General features: G+C 52.7%; 1 protein-coding gene and 1 long non-coding RNA gene across 3 annotated transcripts in view; one reads left to right on the forward strand and one right to left on the reverse strand.

The window, feature by feature from the left end:
* Nucleotides 1-14,118, reverse strand: TBX3 (T-box transcription factor 3). Of its 2 annotated transcripts, XM_045887573.3 has the most exons (8): nt 12,668-14,118; nt 10,798-11,065; nt 9,776-9,835; nt 9,327-9,473; nt 7,262-7,338; nt 6,015-6,172; nt 3,952-4,634; nt 1-2,104 (listed from the first exon to the last, which is right to left on the reverse strand). In XM_045887573.3, exons 1-8 carry the CDS (start codon nt 13,054-13,056, stop codon nt 1,643-1,645), a joined length of 2,244 nt encoding a protein of 747 aa, XP_045743529.1. In that variant the 5' UTR covers nt 13,057-14,118; the 3' UTR covers nt 1-1,642. The 2 variants fall into 2 exon arrangements, with proteins under 2 accessions (XP_045743529.1, XP_045743530.1); XM_045887574.3 differs by lacking the exon at nt 9,776-9,835.
* The window catches only part of LOC135362568 (uncharacterized), a 16,332-nt gene continuing 11,142 nt past the window's right edge, over nt 14,100-19,289 (forward strand). Inside the window, exon 1 of the long non-coding RNA XR_010407419.1 lies at nt 14,100-15,402. This is a non-coding gene — a long non-coding RNA (uncharacterized LOC135362568). The remainder of the gene's footprint in view (nt 15,403-19,289) is intronic.

The following is a 19,289-nucleotide window of genomic DNA, read 5'->3' on the forward strand; positions in this document are numbered from 1 at the left end:
GACATTTCAATAAAAATTTATTGAAATTTCAATGTTTTAAAGAGAGGGGAAGAAATACAGAAAACCAAAGAACTCATCAACAATTATAACACAAAATATACCTTCATGAATTTTTGCCTTTAAACCATCTCTCAGCACCTGATTTGTGAACTGTGAATCTCTCTCTATAGGCACCAATTCAAAACACCATCAATATTGAAGACAGTAGTCAATTCCACTTCGTTTTGAAGAAATCAGACTAGCAAATACAAATACAAAAGAAAAATTAGAAAGTCAAACCACAGCCTCTGCACTCCCCACCCCACCCCGCCCCCCAAGCAATCTCAGAACCACACTTGGGGTGTTATATTTTAAGGAATTTAAGGTGAGCTGGGATGTGGCACCACCTCCCCAGTTTGGGGTTTAATAGGCAATGGCACTTTGCCCCACTCTTGGACACTAAAAAAAGAATTTTTTTTTTTTTTTTTTTTTTTTTGCAGACAACTCTTTTGAAAGTGTGTTGGTGTCGGTGCAGAAAGTGTGTTTTCTAGTTTTAAAAGCGATCCTGTGACCTTGAAATAAAACTGATGAAAGGAAAACAATAACACAAAACCTGATAGCTGCGACCCTATTTACATAGAGCTATGTACAACGTCAATAAATTAAAGTTTAATTTTCCAAGCATTCATATTCCACCTATTTACAAGGGTTATCAAATAATTACATAAATACTTTGTCTAATAGTCTTGCTTCTTCTTTATTATTTTTCTTAAAACCTTGTTATTGCATATACAGGAAAGAGAGAGAACTGCCAAAGGAGGACATAAATCCTGCTACAGAGCTTAGATAAAATAAATTCATTTTTTGTTTTCCCCACCCCTTCCCTCTAAAACCTCCCCCTTGGGGTTGCCCACTGGAGGGTAGAGAAGGGGGGGGAGAAAGGTGTGGGGTCATGTTCTTTTCTCTCTAAAAGCAAGCATTCAAAATAAAAACCACAAATACATTACTGTGGAACATGCAAGAAGAGACCTATAGCGGCCCTTAAAACATCACAAGAATATTAAAAAGACACAGATTTCCTTAATAGAGACCAAACAAGGATGGCAAGGACTTCCCTCCCCAAACAATGCTGCTCAGTAATTTATTTAGAACTGATATGCAAGTCACTATAAAGTTTTTAATCTTCACAAACAGAATCATGTTAATGTATTCATTTGTCCCCAGTATTTTTTTTTAAATTTTGTTTTTGTTTCTACTTGACACGGTGAAGGAAAAAATATATAAATCTGCATTGGGGGAGAAGCCTTTCAACACCTCCCCTCCTGGTGGGCCTGGCTACCTTTTTCTTCCCACAGCTCCCAGACCAGCCTGGCTGGAGGTGCTCTGGCCATAAATGTTTTCACTCCCACCCCAATAGCTCAATGCAACAGCCATTTCTGAGCCCCAGAATCTGAGCCAGATCCCGGATACATAAACCACGCCAAGAAGACAGGACCTGTTTCTAGCACATTCTCTAGAGGGAGTCCGGCACCCCTTCCCAGACAGGACTGCACAAAGGGCCAACCCCACCGCACGCCCGTGGTTTATTTTACATCCAACAAAGTGCACTGCAGACTGGACTGGACTGGACTGGAATGAAGAGATTTTTTTTCTAGGGAGGGGTTTATGGGGACCCGCTGCGGGACCTGTCCGGCTTGGCTTCCAGGCCGCTGACCAACCGCTGGATGCTCTGCAGTTCGCTGGTGGCCGCCTCCTTCTCCGGGCAGAGTTTGGGCGACAAGGACACAGAGCTGGAGGAGAGCGTGGAGGAGCGGCTGTTGAGTTCCGAGCCTGAGTCCACGGCCACCGAGGCCGGGCTGGCGGCCAGCGCGGCGGCTTTGCCGTCCAGGGGCCCCGCGGCCGCCGCCATGGACGGCAGCGCGGTGGTGAGCAGGCTGCCGCTGTCCGGGACCGGCATGGGGATGGAGTACGGGCTGTAGCGCAGCCGCGGGCGCATGCTGTTCAGGTTGAGGAAGGGGTGGCGGTGCACGGAGCTGGAGGCCGCGGCCGAAGACGCCGCCGCCGCCGCGGCCATGTACGTGTAGGGGTAAGGGAACAGGCTTCCGAAGGGCGACATGGCCAGGCCCTGCGGGGAGGGGGGGGGGGGGAGGGGAGGGGGAGAGAAACGGAGGCAGTGAATCGGCCGAGTAGGGGCTGCGCGATGGGGAGGAGCCAACCTGGTCCGTCCATCTCCCCCCTCCCCACCCCCAACCCCACCACCTCCACCTCGGGGCCTCTGGCAAGTCATTCATCGCTTGCGGGGTGGGGTGGGGGCGGGGGAACACTCCAACTTCCCTCTCTAGGTCCACTTGACTCCCTATGCCTCAGCTTTCTTATGGGGGGGGGAAAAAACCCAGGGAAATACTAAATAGTTCATTTACTGATTTGATTGGGACTTTGGATATTAAACGAGCTAACCCCTGCAATGTGCTACACAGGGCACCTGGCCAATAGAACTGCTAGAAATTCTCCCACTGGGGGTCAGCTGCTGCACCTGTGAAATGGGGCTGCAGTCCAGTCCAGCCACAAAGAAGGTAGCTGAGTGAAAACCACCAGGGGGCATAAATTATGGGACATACATTTCTTTCATTCTTCCTCCCCCACCCCCAACACAGCCCTCCCACTCTAATTCCAGAAGTTTCTCAAATGAAAAAAAATCCAGAGAAGATCCTTAAGCTAAAGGAAATTGGGGGTGGTGGGTGCAAAAGGCATTCGCTCTAGAGAGAGACAAAGAAATCACCCAGCCTGATACACTGGTATTACATACAGGTGGAGAAACTGAGGTAGGCCCCAGGGGTGCAGGAAGTCCCTCAGTGGCAGAAGCAGAATTTAAAATGCAGGCACCCCAGCCTGGGCTAGTTCTCTGTCCCTTGTCTTGGGGTACTATTAATACTTGCGTGCCCAGGCAGCCCCTCGCCCACCTATCCACTGCCCACCTAGAACAAGGTCTCCAGGAGGGGCTCACAGAGAGGAGAGCAATGGGAAAAGGCCAGAAGCCAACCCTGTTCTCAGTTCCCTCCTCCCCCCCAGAGGGGAGGACAACCCTGCTTCTTGGCTCAGAGAAGGGAGACGAATGTGCTCAGACAAAACAAAGGCAAGGGCGTGCAGAAAACTCCACAGAACCTTTTCGCCCGGTTCAGAGCGTTTCCAGGGGCCGGGGACTTTTCCCCGGCTGCCCTGCCCCCCAGCACAGCTGTCTGAACCACACAGAGGCTGCCAGGCCTGCCACAGCCGAAGCCTGCCCCTATCCTCTGACATCTCCCACACGGGCACAAACCGTTAACCCTTTGGGGGACAGGGGACAAGCTTCCCCCTGGGAGGAAAGGGTCAAGACTCAACTCCCACCCAAGGACAGTCCGCACCCCTCCCCCGACCTCGGTCTCCCTCTTGTCTGATTCCTGGTGGCTGGTTGGCTAGGAGCCAGTTCAGAGATAAGGGACATTCCCACTTTGAAGCTAAAATCAGAGACCCTGAAAAGGCCCTGGAGTCAGACCGCCTGGGGTTGAGTCTCTGCGGCACCACTTACCAGCTGTGTGACTTTGGTTAAGTTATTCAACGTCTCTGGGCCTCCGCCACTTCATTTATAAAGTGGAGGTGACAAGAGGGCCACTGGAGTCAGAACAGACCAAGTGCCACGTAAATGCTAGGTGTAGCTTCATGATCACTATTACTACCTAGCTACTCTACTAGAAACAGCCCTGAACTAAAAAAAAAAAAGAAAATTTTTTTTTTAAGCTTTTGGGAGGAGTGTGAGGTTATGCCGAGTCAATGAGGTAACCCTTGACCTAGCAATTATTACTAGTACTACCACCATTATTATTATTCAAAGCTCCTCGGGGAGGGGCCCTGGGTGAGGGTCTGGGATCCCAGGGCTGGGAAACCAGAGCGAATGGAGAGAGGGTCTGGACCGCCCCGGGGAAGACCCCTCCATACCTGAGAGGCCAGGACGTGCTGCTGGAGGTGGAAAGGCAGGGTGGCCGCCGACGCCCCCGACAGTCCCTGCGCCGCGGCGGCCGAAGCCATGGCCGTGGAATCCAGGCCCGAGACGCCGGTGGAGGCCCCGGACACGGTGGCCAGCAGGGGCCCCATGCCCGCCGCCATGCTGGAGAAGGCGCCCCCCATGGCGAACTGGCCGGGGTGCAGGAAGAGCGGGTGCCCGTTGAAGAACTGCTGGCCGGCCAGGCCGGGGGCGAAGCCGAGGCCCGGCAGGGGGCCCTGGCCCAGGTGCGCGGCGGCGGCGGCCGCGTCCGTCTGCACGGTGAGCGGCGCGAAGGCCTCCTTGCCCGGCAGCGCGCGCCCCTCCTCGGCCTTGGACGTGGCCGCGCCCTCGCGGCCCGGGCTCCGGCGCTCCTCGGCGCCCAGGCCGCGGGTGCTGGACGAGATGGTGGCCGGGCTGTGGCGCGAGTCGGGCGACGCCTTGTCCAGCCGCCCGCTGTCCCGGGGCCGGCCGCCGGGCTCGGCGGCGAAGAGGTGCGCCTTGACCGCGGGGCTGCCCTTGTCCCGGCACGGCTCCTCCGACGTGGTGGTGGAGATCTTGGCCGCGTCGCAGGCCTCGGGGCCGTGCTCCTCTTTGCTGTCGGCCTCGGCGTCGCTCTCACCCTCGCTGGGACACAGATCTACGATAGGAGGGGCACAAAAGCCAAGGGGAAGGGCGTGAGCTGAAATCTGGGCCAGTGAAACTCCAGCTCGGCCACCTACAAGCTGTGTGGTCCCCCGGGAACGCCCCTTAACCCCTCTGTGCCTCAGTTTTCTCATCTGCAAAGTGGGAGTGATGATACCTCACAACTTTAGTGGGATGTGTCAATAAGCTAAGAATGAATGGATTTAAAATATTTAGATAGAACTGAGCCCCTTCTCCCACTGACCCCCTGCCCCAAATCGCTAGTGGATTTTACTATTTTTTACAATCATCCATTGAGCTCCTACTGTGTCAGACAAAGCCCTTCCCCACTCCGTTGCATTTACTTTTTTTTTTTTTTAATAAAATTAAACTCATCCTAAAACTCACTTTGGGAACACCTAGTTACTATCCAGTCTTAGTTCAGCTGAGTGACCAAGATTAACACCTTCCACAAAACTGCCAATTCTTTCAGAAGGATTTGTTTGAACCCTGGCATCCGAATGGGCAGGGGCAGAAATGGACAGCCTCCCCCAACACACACACTCAGCGGAGCCTCCTGTTTGCCCCTGTCCCCACGGACAGAGGTGGGAGCAGCCCGCTCACTGCCCAGAGACAATCACAAGATTCTCTTTCGCTGTCACCACACCCTCTGTGGGTGTCCTACCAGGAAAAAAAAAAGGGGGGGGGGGATCCTATTTTATGTGTAAAGTTTAAAGGGATTGAAGTCATAATGGACTTCCATTTTAATTCACTTAAAAACAGGTTTCTTCCTGTTGAGAGAGAGAGAATGCGTGTCTTTCCAAATAAACAGTACTTGCTCTTTAAACACGGGAACTAACTGGGGATTTGAACCATCTTGTCCCCTCCCACTCCCCCCACCCTCCCTTCTCAGATCCCCACCGCTTGGGCTTCTCTCCCAGTGCCCATTGCTGCTCTATGGCTGGCTGTTTTCTCAGCCACCTTCCCTGTTCCAGGTGGCAGACAATCCCTTGCCTCTCCCCGCCACCCCCCCCAACACATTTTAATCTAGAGCTAAAAGATAGTAAAAAGTCAGCAGTTGCTTGGTTGGAGAGAGTTGAGGGACAGAGACAGAGAGAAGTGCTCCATGCAAGTTTTCAAGGCTGGCTCCACCGAGAAGGAACATGTAGACACCCCACCCTCAGCCAAATCGAGGTTTGGGGGGAAGGGTTCTGAGCTCTCCTTTATACAACTTCGGGAGGGGGACACACCTGGCCACCCTGTTTGAACTCTGGCTCCTGCTTAGGGGCTTCTGGAAGCATCTGACGTTTTTTTGAAGGGCAGGTTCCCTCGTGGGTGCCCCATCCCCTCAACTCCAGAGACCTGGAGTGGAGAAATCAGAGGTGACCAGGCCTACCTTTGAGGTTCGACGTGCCTACAGTGGACACAGCTGGAGACGAGGACTGAGCAAAGCAGTTGAAGGCTGCCTGTTCGCTGGAGGACTCATCTGAGGTGCCATTCTCCTTTTTGTGTCTGTCATCGAACACCCTCATGGACTGCAGGGTGAGCTGTTTTCTGTGGCAGAAGCCCACACCCAGCGTTACAGAACCGGGACATACATTTCCCCTCTTGTCTGCCTCACCCTCTCCAAAGAGGCGTGCATACACACAGCCTCATCCAGCCCACCACCCACGGACAACACAACCGAGTTCTCTGAAACCTGCTTGCCCCAAGGCAGCCACAGAGACCCAAGCATGGTTCTCGACCCTTTAACTAGGCTGAAGAGTGTGGCACGGGGCTGGGGGGTGGTGTCGGAGGAAGGAGGCTTCAGGACCCGGGGCTCGTTAGGGAAAGGGCATGGGCCAGAGACAGCTAAGCAGCAGGCCTTCCAGAAGGAGGGGACCTGGGTGCCCAAACTGGTGAACACAAACAGCCTACACACCCCCGACTGGTTGCTAAGACTGGGAAGAAGTTGTTTCTTTCATGGTGCACTTTAATTGTTTTACCAACACACTAATTAATCGTAACCGGAGTAAAAAAAAAAAAAAATCCACTTAGATGTTAGAAATTATTTTATGATGCTCACCCCCACCCCGCAAGGGGATAGGTTAAAGATTTGGACTGATTTGCTGGATTTTAGAAATTCTTGGAAAGCTGGTAGGGGAGGGGAGAGCGTCTTCCCTATACTATCCAGCTGTCTGCTTCATGCAAAATGATACATCTGCCCATGAAGGAGGGAGCCACAGATTTCTCAAGGGGCCTCAGTTCTGTCTGATGGTATTTGCAAGACAAGACTGCAAAAATTCCAAAGCGTTTTGTGAATGGTTTAGCCCCTTCCTGGGACCTGCCCGGGATGAACCTCAATTAATTAGGAATTAATAGGCATCTGTATATAATCTGTTATCCCTGACACTTTTCTTTCCAGAGACAAAAATGGTGTGGCCTAGTTCATCTCCTTTAAGGTAACTTGTAGGAGGTAGAAAAAGTACAGTGTCCTGAGGTCCGCAAGCAGGTGGCAGGGAGGCAGTCAATTATTTTCCACCCTCTTCCCCCTAACTTCTTAATAGAAGTGCCTGCATCCCACTTCTAAGAGCTGAGATTTGGGCCCTAGAAAAGGGATTCTCCAAATTATCTGAGAAAGTAATACCAAGTGTCTCCGCTCACCTTTTTTCTCTCCTGCCATTTCCAGTGTCCCGGAAACCTTTTGCAAAAGGGTTGTTGTCTATTTTTAGCTGAGTTATCTAGAGGAGGAGACACAAGCAAGAAAGAGACATTGGCCTCATTTTCTAGAATGCTCTGGGGGTGCTCCCCCCCCCAACTCTGTCTACTAGAAATCTGACTGCCAAAAGAAGTCAGCAGGCTATGCCAGGTTCAAGAGAAAGGAGGACCTCACAGGGTCAGTCAGAGGGGAGTGAGAGAAAAATGCAAAGAACTGTACCAATGACTTGCATCTCTCAGAGGAAGCCAAACCAGGGATGCCAGACTGAAATTAGACTGTCTGGGAAATGCCTCCTTCTGTTCTGTAGGCAGCCTTCAGAGCTTGCGTTTAGAAATGGAAAGATTGTCAAAAGCTGTCAAAAGGGACAACCTGTAGATCTTAAAATTGTGCTTTCATTTTTTTTACATAGGGCAATTAATCATTAAATATGTTATGGCATTATTTCCTACCCCCAAAACACACACACACACACACACACACACACCTCACAGCATACACTCCAACCTTTTCTGTGAATCTAATGAAATGATTTATGGGGTTTCGCTACCCTTGTGCCAGAGTGGGTTTGATTTTTTTGCTGGGTCTTGTGGGGTGGGGGGAGGGTTGAGGAATTATAATATTGACAATTACAGATGTCAAAGGACTGAATGACCACTGGAAACATTTGTTTTCATTTATATATTCTGCCACCGCCATTAGGTTGGAGAAGGCCTCTGGCCTCTTCATCTGATCAAAAATGGTACATTTTATTACATTAATGACTTACATTCACAGGGTTCTGGGTCTAGAGGGAGCATGCATTTTGTACGCTGGGGCAAAATGCCATAGTATGTCATCTTTCAAATCCCTTCCCTTTAAGGGGAAAAAAAAAAATTATACAGAGTTCCCCAGAGGTGGGAAAAGGGCCCCTTGGTTGGATTCTTGTTTTTGGCATAAACTCCTGTATGCAAGACTGCAGGAAGAGGAGGTCCTGGAGTCTCAGTCTCCGGATTAAGGAAACATACCTGAACACCCCAAGGGCCAGCCAGAGGACCCACCCACGGTGACAGTGAGTTCAAAATGCAAGGTGTTGTCAGGTAAGCTGGACTCTCCCTGAGGTAAGAAGAGCAGGGGTCCTCAGTTGCTCCCCACCCCCATAACTGCCTGCAAACAGCCACGCTGGGAACTGGTGATTCAGCAAGAGTCACTTTCTCCGTGTCTCTCTGTGCACATGCCCATGACCTTCAGGCCACCATAACTTTATATACCAGGTGCTGCCTGTGGGTCTATCCGGGGGGTACTCCTAACCCCGGGCCTGAGGCCCAAGGGAGGAAAAACCTTCAAATGAATTGATCTTGACTTTGGTCATCTCATCTCAAAAGCCTCAGACAACTCGATTAGCATGACCCTGTGATCAGAGAAGGTTTTTCCACACACACACACACGTACACACACACACACTCTCTCTCTCTCTCTCTCTCTCTCACACACACACACCATAAAAAACACAGCAGCATAAAAGGTAATAAAAACCAGACCAGCTACTCAGGATTTCTGGCTAGGGGAGAAAACCTGCTCTCCAATGGGATTCTCCCCCCAAGATCCCCAATGGCTTTTGCCTTCAAGTTTTAGCTGGTTCCTTTAGAACCTGGAACCTGATTTTTGATCCTTCATCCTAGAGGAGAAGAGGCTGAGCCTCCAAACAAGAGAAAGGCCCAAGTGGGGAAGTGGCTGTGAGCACAGTTACAGGAGTGAAGTTAGTCTGGCATCTTTTCTCTCCGCATCGGATTCCTAGCTGGTCAAGTTTTTGTTTTGCTTTGTTCTGTTTTTTTCTGTTTTGTTTTGTTTTCCCCTGCCTCTGTGACGTGCCAGACCCCCTTTCCCCAAAAGCTCCACGGAAGGGTCAAATCACAGAAGAAAAACTCAAGACTCCCATCCCTAATCTTTTCTAACTTTCTCCACCTCACCCAGAGCGGCCTAAAGGTGGGAGGGAAAAGTATAGCCATTAAAAAGAAAAGCGCCTTTGGTTACCTTATCGTTCTGGTATGCCGTCACAGCGATGAATTCGGTTTCGGGGAACAAGTAAGTCCGAAATGTACTATAGGGAAGTTTCAAGATGTCATTGGCTCTCACAATGTGGAACCGAGGCTGGTATTTGTGCATGGAGTTCAATATTGTCTGCGGGGGGTGGGGGGGTGGGGGGGGAGGTGGAGGGGAGCAGGGAGAAGGGGAGACACATAAAAAAAAAAAAAGATTTAGTGGGACCAATGGGACCTCAGGACCCCTGCCAGGCTGACGTCTACCCCACCGAAGGGTACCACGCTTATGCCGAGCCCACCTCCTCTCCTCGGAGTACCTCTTTGGGTACATTCCGCTCCACAGATATCCTCTTCTGGAGAATCCAAATTGCTCCTCAATTTCCAAAGGGTCCCCCCACCCTCACCACCTAAGGTCCGTTCGTACCTTGAACCCTAGCCTACCTGAGTACCAAAACTATAATTCCCCTGCCACGTTGCGTGATCGCTTGGGAAGGCCAAAGTCTTAAAAGATAGAGAAAAACATGCATTTTAATTTACAAAATGATTCAGTCCTTTAAGTGCCCACTAATTGACGAGCCCAATCCACTTAAAGCCCTGAAAGGTTGAACTCTAGAGAGGAATATTTATGCCTTAATCAAATCAAGGGCTTCAAAGGCGATCCGCGCCCGCTTGAAGATACTTCCGTGCCATTCACGTCTTCCTGGGCCTAATCTTTCTGCTGATTCCTCGCTTATCACTCGGCTTTATTTGTTGAAATGTTGGGGAGAGGTAAGGGCAGGGGGCAAAAGGTGTTTTGCTTGACTTTTATAAGCAATTCTAGTCTCCTAAAAGTTTCTAAGGACTCCCCCACTGAATCCATATATACACTCCCAACAGAGACCCATACAGACACACACACACACACACACAGAGTTTTTATCCTGGAGAGCTCAGCCTCATTTCTAGTAAACCTGACTTTCACCTCAGCCCCATATTCTTTTTTCACAGAAGAAAGAAATCTCTCAAAAAATGCATTCACCCCCTTTAACCAATGTAGCCAAGCCTCTGAACCTTAAAACTCCCACAAGAAATAATAATTCTGGTTCAAAACAGAAGTATGATAGCTCAGAACCAATCCCTGGCGCACACATAACTTTAAAAATTGATTTTGTATCGTAACGATTGGTTTTTATCTTCACTGTCAGCCGTTTACCAAGATCTGGGATGGCCACAGGACGTGAGCGGTTAGTGTTTTGGCCCTCAATTTTTTTTTTTTTTTTTTTTGAGAACGCCAGGCCTTCCATTATCCGAAGAGAAACACCCCGGAATCCTGTTTCGGATTCAAAAACTTTGCTATGCTTAGCAACAGAGAGCAAGGGAGAAGCCTGAGCAGAAACTGGTGATTTTTGCAAGGAGAGGATAAGTACTGCCTTCCCTAGGGTGAAGAAAGAGGACATTTTCCTGAGGGGAGCCGAGTAACTTACAAATCCGTGTTTGTCCGAAATGTTGTTGGTGAGTTTCAGTTTGTGGAAAGTGACAACTTTGGACATCCACTGTTCCCCGGTAGCAGGGCTGTCTGGGTGAATGTACATTCTCTTTGGCATTTCAGGGTCAGCCTTACCCGCCACCATCCACCGAGAATTATGAAATTTATATCGACAGTCATCAGCAGCTATAATGTCCATCAACAAGATATACTTGGCTTTTTTATCCAGCCCAGAACATCTTACTTTAAATGGAGGAAACATTCGCCTACAATTGGAGGGAAGAGAAAAGAAGAAAGAAAAAGAAATCACTCAGACTCTTGGCTTTGATTCCCTATTTACCCTGAAATACTTAAATCAAATTTAAAACTTCTCTATTGTGATTGACTGATGGGCTTTGGTGTGAGAGCCACTGAGTGCAAAATCCTATTCTTTCACGGCCCAAGCATTACATATGCTCAGTCCCAAGGTTCAAACAAGTGAATATTGCACTACAGTTCTTTGCAGCGTCTAATACTTTCTCCACAATTTTTTCCTCTTGTAGGACTTCACAGATGGCCCTCTTTACAGAGAAATTCTTGCCTGTGCTCTTCCCTTTGAGTGTCTACTTCTAAACTGCTTGGGGTAGGATTTTAGTAAAGTGGGGTCAGTCAAGGCTAGAATTTTCCACCATTCCATTGATGAGAAAATGTTAGGAAATAAACCTCCACCCTCCCTGCTACGGAACAGGAATCCCGTGGCTGGCGAAATGAAACTGGCCTTCAGTGAGTTCTCAAAACGAATTTTGTAGTTTGGGCTGGACTCCTGGGCCTGATAACCGATCTGCCTCGCACGCCTGCTAACCGCGTTTCTCCTCTGGCTCAGGCTGGTCCCAAACTGCAAGATTGTACCACCAAACTGACTTTTATTTCTCAGGAGTGTTGGCATTCTAGAGCCTTGACTTAAAAGGAAGCACTTCGCTGTGAAACTGAGGAAATGTCTTCTGGGTTTGAGGATTTTCTGCCAAAACTTTGGCCTCGTTTAGCTAGGAAAAGACACAGAAAGCTCAAGACATCAAGAGAGGGATTTTCTTTTTATTATTCCAATGTTACGCCTTCATAGATGTCAAGGCCATTAAAAAAAAATCAGTGATTTTAAGTGACAGGCAGGTTTCGGTCAGGCAAGGACCTTTTGAAAATTATGTAAAATGTGGTTGATAAGATCCACACGTAAAAAAGCAGTATGTGTCTCTCCACTGGCTCCTTGGATCTGCAAACATAATCTTAATTATCCAAAATTGCCTCAACTCTCCCTCGGATTACAGACACGTGAATCGGTGTGGACAAACAAACCCAAATGCCCTCCAATTTCTCTGTGACCCTGCCAGAGGCAAGCTCAGACCCCCCCTGCAGACCCAGAGGCTAGGTTGGAGGGGCAAAAAGCGCAAGTGGATAGCTAGTGTCAGGTCTCCCACGACCACACAAAAGAAAAGGGCGTAAAGTTCTCCTCACTGGGAACAAAACGAAACAAACGAAACAAAACATCAACAAAGGCATAAGGATGGAAAGGTTTGCAACAGTGAATTTCCTGCAGTGGGGTGGTTTTCTTTCTTCCTGCGGAGGTGTCAGTGCTCCCTGGAAAAATTCTAGCCTGTAGGGAAACCAGGATGCGGAGCTAGGTAGGAGAAAGTACCCCCTGCAGACGCCCAGGTAAGCTGAAATTTCCTGCCATAGAAGCAGGGCCCGGGAATGTCTGTACACAGTTCCAGGGGAACTTAAAAGTTTTTCTCTAAGCCCAAATTAACTGTTCTGGGAAGAGATAAAAAGAGGGGGGGGGGTGTAAAAAAACCCCTCCAATAGTTTGGGGGGAGGGGGGCCTGCCACTTGCTTACCTTCCCGACTTGGTAATGACCATCTCGGTGCCCCGCTTGTGGAACTGATCCCAAAGTTCTTTGGCCTCGAGGTGCACCTTGGGGTCATCCTCCACCTCTTCTTCGGGCTCCATGGTCTTCAGAGGCCTCAGATGCGCCTGGGGCCCCAGGGACGAGAAAGGGATGCCGGTCTCGGCCGCCCCCACCAATTGATCCATGATCGGCTTGGCCAGGGCGCCCGGCAGAGAGAGCGCCGCCGCGCCGTTGGGAGGCAGCGTCAGCGCGGGGAAGAAGGGCGGCTGGTGACCCAGCACCGCGCTCATGGCGAAGTCCGGCGCCCGGTGAGGTAGGAACGGATGGTAGGCCATGCTTGTCCCAGGAATGACCGGATCTCTCATGGAGAGGCTCATCCACTCCAGGCGGGGCGCTGGGCTCCAGCCGGGGACAAGTCCGCAGCTGCTGTTTGGTTTTGTTTTTGGTTTTTCAGCAGCACATAGTTTGGAAAGGAAAAAAAAAAAAAAAAAAAGAAAAAGAACGAAAGAAAGAAAAGGGGGGAATCACCACTCGAGCACCCTAGGGAAGGGGGAGGAAAGAGTCTTTTGGGGAGGGGGGGATGCCGCTTTTAAAGAGGGCAAGGCGAGAAATCAGGAGACATAGTCGCTTGGGTGACTGTCCTTGTGCCTTGCGTTTTTTTTAAAAAGCCGCTCCTGGAAGTCGGTTTCACCGGCGAGAGGAGCGAGCAGGGTCTCACCCGCGCCCGAGCCCCGCCGCTTCGCCGGAAGAGACACCGCAGCCCCCGGTCCCGGGAATCGCTCCCCGGCCCCCGGTTCTTTGTTGCAAATGCGAACGGCTCCGCTCGGAGACTTTTTACCTTTTCTTCTCCTTCTTCTTCCCCGCCCCCCCGTCTGTCTTCCTCTCCCTCTTTCTCGCTGGAGGCGTCTGCAGTTGCGCTAGACCAGGCTTCACCAGCGAGCGAGAGAGCGGAAAAGTCTCTCGCCTTAAAAAGAAACAACAACAACAACAAAAAGCAACTCTCTGATTTAAGCCCTGTTCTACCAGCGCTATCAAAACTTGAACTGCAAACTGGCTTCCGTTCGCCCTCCTCCTCCTTCCTCTGCTCCGAGCCTCCGGAGGGTGTCTGGGTTGCAATCCGAGTCTTGCCGTGCTCTCCTCCCGCGCCTGTCTTCCTTGTCCTAAAACGTGAGCGAAATCGCTTCCTAAATCTGCGTCCAGACGCGCAGGGCAGGGAGGATTTAGTGGGGGGGAAAGAAAAGGGGAGAGGGGGAGAGAGAGAGAGAGAAACAGAGAGGAGAGAGAGGCGCGGAGTGGGAGAGGGAGCGCGAGGAGAGGGAGGGAGCGAGAGCGAGCGAGCGAGCGAGAGCTCCGCGCCACCCTCCTCCGCCTCTAGAATTCCCCGGGCGTCTGCTCGGCGGCTCTAGAAGGTCGGGCTCTGCTGTGGGCTGCGGGGAGCCGGAGGCCTCTTGATTGGCTCTTTGACGCTTTCGGACCAATTGTGTTGCTGCATAGGCGTGGTTTTCACAGGTCGAGTGCTGGGGGATAGAGCCGAGTTATAAAAGGAAGGTGTCGGAAACTGTAACGTCGCAGCGCCGCATCGGTACTACTGCCCGTCCTGTGAATATGTCAACATGATCAGAGGGAGGGCGGGGAGCCACTGGGGAGCGCGCGCAGAGTCGCCTCTAGGTGGCTTATCGAGAGATCGCCGCAGCCCCTGAGCTCGCTCGCCTGCGCTGGCTCGGCCCACGTCTGAAATGCCTCAGTCATCCAGCCGGGGATCGAGGGAGGAGGCAGGGCCCGGGAGGAAGGGGGAGGAGGAGGGAGCGAGCGCGCCGGGCCAGGAAGGCGGAGAGCGCGCCGGGCGCCGGGCAGGGGCGCTCGCTTCTCGCGCGCTCGGCTCGCCTCTCGTCTCCGGGCCGCCGCCGCCGCTTCCCTGTGCGGCTCACCCGCTCCCTGCGGCCCCGGCAGGGCCAGGCGGACGGCCGAGTGCCCCGCGAGCTGCCATTCCGCCGCCGGGCGCCGCACAAGGCGGCAGCGGCGGAGAGGCGAGCGCCGAGACTCCGGCCTTGCGCGCTCTCCAGCCCCACGTGGAGCCAAGCTCCGCCCGGCCGCCGCGGAAGGGCTCCCGAGCTCGGGGGGCTCTCGGCGCCGGGCTCCCGGCATCCGGGCTCGTGGGCTCCCGGGCAGACGTGGGCCGGGGGCGCCCTCTGGCCCGGGCCCCACCCGAGACCGTGGGCGGAGACCCAGACGCCCCGGCACTCCTGCGCGCGGACTCGCGCGGGCACCCTGGGACCCAGCCACCCGCGGGAAAACACGTACACGCAAACACGTACACAGCCCGCGCCGCCGGCCCTGGTGTTGCTCCCCGAGGGAGCCGGACTCGGGGTTTTTGAAATGCATTTACCAGCCCTTTTTAAGTCTTGTCTAATATCTGAATCCGGGCTCCCCGAGAGTTCCGCCTGACTGTGTGCGTGAGTGTGGAGCAGAGAATGGAGACCCGGACAGAAGGAGCGCCGCGAGGGACTAGGTTCTGGGCCTGCCCCCGCGGAGCCGCTGTCCTCACCTCCCCGGGCCGCGGGCGAGCTGGGAGGGGGAGGCGCGCCCTCCTGGTATAATCTCCAGGCGTCGCACTTATCTCTCCGTGCACCCGGGGACTTATCTCACCAGAAGTCGGGGGTGAATTTGTAGAACAAACCGTGATACGCCCCCACCCCAGAGGCGAGGTGACTGTTCCAGTTCAGGTAGGGTGGGGGCGTCAGCGAGGGTGCAGGGGTGGGAGGGAGGGAACTTACGAAATCAGACCTGTCGCCGAATTGATATCTGTTACCGCAGGTCCCTGTCTGGGTCAGAGGATTCCCCAAACCCACATTCCTCGCTTTTGCGGATGGGGTGGGGGGGCAGTGAGTTGGGCCGTCCCTGCTTAGATGGAGGGAAATCTTGGGGGAGAATGTTCTTTTACCCTTCCTGAGTTGAGAGCTGCCTCGAGTGGAAAGGAAAGGAGAAAGGGCTGGTTTCGGGGCCTAGGGGGTTAAGAAACCCAGGGCTTGGGATATGTGTGTGTGTGTCTGCGTAGACAGTCAGAACCATCCTCTCTTAGTTCGCCTTGTGGACCCCCAGGCCCCCAGCCCCCAGACTCCGAAATGGGAGCAAGTGGAGGGTGAAAATGCACTTCTTTTGTGGGCCAACCGCCTCGAGATAGGGGCGGAACTTTTGAGGCGACAAGCTTTTCCAGCCTCGCATTTTTGACGCACATGGTTAAGAGCGCTTGGCGCCAGCGCAGAGAATTCCCTAAAGTCACCAGAGAGAATGGAGTGGTTCTTCGAACTCCGTCTGGCTCGCCATCTCGCCCCTTTCTTTCCCTTTCGGCCTTTCTCTGGCGTCCTCTCGGGGTCTCTCTGCCGGTGGTTGAGAAGAGAGAAAGCGGGAGAGAAAAGCAAGAGGCGGTAGGGGCCCAGGGTATCGGCTCACTTCGGCCCCCACCCACCCACCCACTCACCTCCCGCGTCCCTCAGCGGCCCGATCCTGGAGGGTGCGAGAGGCCAGGCCTTCCCCCTCCTTACGCCGTCCACCGAGGTCACCGCAGGGTTTCACGAGTCTCTGGAGGCCCACACCCACCCCCTCCCCCACGTTGCTCGCCGCCTGAGCCCGCGGGCAGCGCCGCGGCGCTTTCAGGAGCGGCCCCAAATCCCCGCGATCAGGTTTTGCCTGCACTCGCCAGCCAATCTCTGCCCGGCCGCTGGGAGTAGAAGGAAAGCAGTTCTGCTGGCACAACGTGACTGACCCCCTCCTCTCTCGGTGCCCCAAGCGTCCAGATGCTCGGGAGAGACATTTCCACCAGGGCCTCGGCTTCCTGGCCTCCCTAAAGTCTTGGACGTGGGAAGGGAGCTTGCTAATTTTACTTGTAAATATCTCGACTTGCCTTTGGCCCCAGAGTGGACCGAGCGGGATCTCTGACCCTCACACCGCCCCCTCCCTCAAATGCCTATTTTTGCCCCTAGCTCTAACTTAACCCTGGGGTCACCCTAGTTGCCACTTCATAATCCCCGCTCCCATTCTTGCTCGCAAGGGGTGAGGGGGGGGTGGAGAAGAGAGGAAAGTTTGCGGGGTCTGATTCGAAAATGTCCACGTCTTGCTAATGGTCTGCAAACTTCCGCCAATTATGACCGACCTCCCAGACTCGGCCCCAGGAGGCTCGTATTCTGCAGGGAGGCCGCGGCAACTTGGGATCAAAAGCGGGAAGGTGCGAACTCCTCTTTGTCTTTGCTGGGCCGTCGCGCCCCCCTCCCGGTGGGTGATAAACCCACTCTGGCGCCGGCCGTGCGCTGGGTGATTAATTTGCGAACAAACAAAAGCGGCCTGGTGGCCATCGCATTCGGGTGAAACACTGGCCAGCGCCTTCTGGAGACTTGCGCCAAGCCTGGCAGCCGGGGGAACGCGCAAGGCTAGCGCGCCCCCGGCCCGCGGCTTTCGGCCCCAGGCGCGGGGTCTACACGGCCTTCTCTCTCCCTCTCTCTGTTTGCAGAACCCCTCGATAGTCTCTCTCTCCCCGCCTCGCGCTCAACAAAAGACATTCGGGAAACGCTGAATGAGTCTGCCCCTCCGCTGAGTCTGAGGAGCGGTGCTTTAAGGGCGGGAGAAAGGAGCAGGGGGGCTGAAGTTTGGATCGCAGGGGACCCAGGGAACTTCTGATGGCCCCCAGATCAGAAGAAAGACCTTTCTGCAGGCCTGATTTTTTTTTTTTTTAATTAAACCCACCTCTCCGTATCTGTAATGCCTGCAGTTTTTAAGGCCAAGCTCTGTGTGTATGTGTGTGTGTGTGTGTGCAGATGGTAAAGTGGGGAAGGGGTAGAGGAACCTCAGAACAAATTTCCTATACACACACACAAATGCGAAACCAAGCCACTGCCCAGGCCACGGACGCAGCAGAAAAGCTAGCCTTGCCAAAGATCGTCCAGGAAGCCTCTGCTCGATCCTACTTTTCCCTATGGCATCGCCTGCCTCAAACTATAAAGGGGACCAACCGACCCTTTGGTGACCGAATGCTGTTTATCTGCAGTTTACAAAAAAGGGGGGGAGACGGGGGGAAAGGATGGTGGGTAGGCGGGGTGGTTTACTTTGGCAAGTTTGCTGTAAATATTCTCTTCAGCATGTGTGAGGTCTGGCGAGGGACTATTACACGCTTATTCCCTCTTAAACTTTCACCCCCGTTTGCCGCGGAGCTTTTTTCAGTCCGAGGTGTCGCTAAATTGGAAACTCTGTTGACATAAGGACATCCCTGTTTCTCCAGGGGTCTGAGGCCTAATTAAGAAGTTTCCTACGGTGGTCGGTCAATATGTAAACTTTTACTGGGGAGGGGCTCTCTGGTCGCTTGGCAGTGTAGGGAGGGCTCCCTGTTTCTGCTCACACACACCCCCTCCACTTTGGATTTAGGCGCTTTTTTCCCCTTTTTAATTGACCAGCTTTGAAACTGTCTGCTTTAGGGCTCCTATCTTCCTCCGCTCTCCATTCTGCTAACTGGTGATTTGATTTTCTTACCCGGATCCCAGGGAATCCGCTCCCCCACCCACCCAGTGCCTCGCTTATTGTTTGTGATTCCTCCTGCGAAATGCTGTTAGCACCCCCCTCCCCACATTAGCACTCTGGTGCTACCCCAAACCTTGACTCTGCTACATGCAGTTATGGACCCAGTGGAGGATCTCTGCACAGACCAGGGAAGCTAGATTTTCCTCCTGGAGCTTTGCATTCACTGCACACACACCCCCCACCCCAAGCTTGCTTTAGAGCTCAGTTCCTCCCTGGCCAGGAGGCTGCAAGATCATTCAGTTTGTTGGAGAATTAGCCTCCCTATCTTTCCCTCCCTCTGGGGTAGGTACAAGCCTCTTGGTTGGACCAGACAGAGCACCCATTTTTTGTTTCTTCTTCTTCTCCTTCTCCTTCTTCTTCTCTTCTCTTTTTCTTCCTTCCTTCCTTCCTCCCTCCCTCCCTCCCTCCCTCCTTCCTTCTCTCTTTCTCTCTCTCTCTTTCTTTTTTTGTTGGTGTCCCTGTCTCTCTGTTCATCTTTCAGGACTGTGTGACTATAGATCCATGTGATCTTTCTTGCTGTGTTTCCTTGAACTTTCTCTTCTCTCCCTTGCATCTGTCTTGTTCTTTTTGTTTCCCCTTCTTGTCTGTCTCTACCACCCGCAACCCTCTCCCCCCCCCCCCCCCGCCTTTAACTTCTCTTGTTCCTTCTGTTTCTGATTTACTCTCGTTCCCACTCTTTCTGCCTCTTCTTTCCCCCTTTCTGGTTTCTCTGGCTTTCTTGGCCCTCCCTGAATTCTCTTCTGCTTTTCTGGATTTCTGGATTACCTCTGTATCCCCTCCCTACCCCCCCATCTTTGTCAGTAATCGAGACAGGCTGGAGCTAGCCAGCACCTCCCCCTTGTGCCCTTGGCTAGGAAGAAGATAAGGTGTCCTGAGAGATAGAAATGGGTTTGGGCCCATTTGTGTAGGTTGGAAGTATCCCCTTCTCCTTTTGGGATCCCCAAAGTCAGCCTCCCCTACCCCAGGATCTCTCCCCCTCCCTTTCTATCTCCTTTCAAAGGCAGGAGCCCAGGGTGAGAGGAGGCTACCCTAAAGCCTTGGCTCC

The sequence above is a fragment of the Mirounga angustirostris genome, unplaced genomic scaffold (assembly GCF_029215605.1).
Source record: "Mirounga angustirostris isolate CCGP_5_RB_7025 unplaced genomic scaffold, mMirAng1.0.hap1 SCAF_14, whole genome shotgun sequence".
Lineage (NCBI taxonomy): Eukaryota > Metazoa > Chordata > Mammalia > Carnivora > Phocidae > Mirounga > Mirounga angustirostris.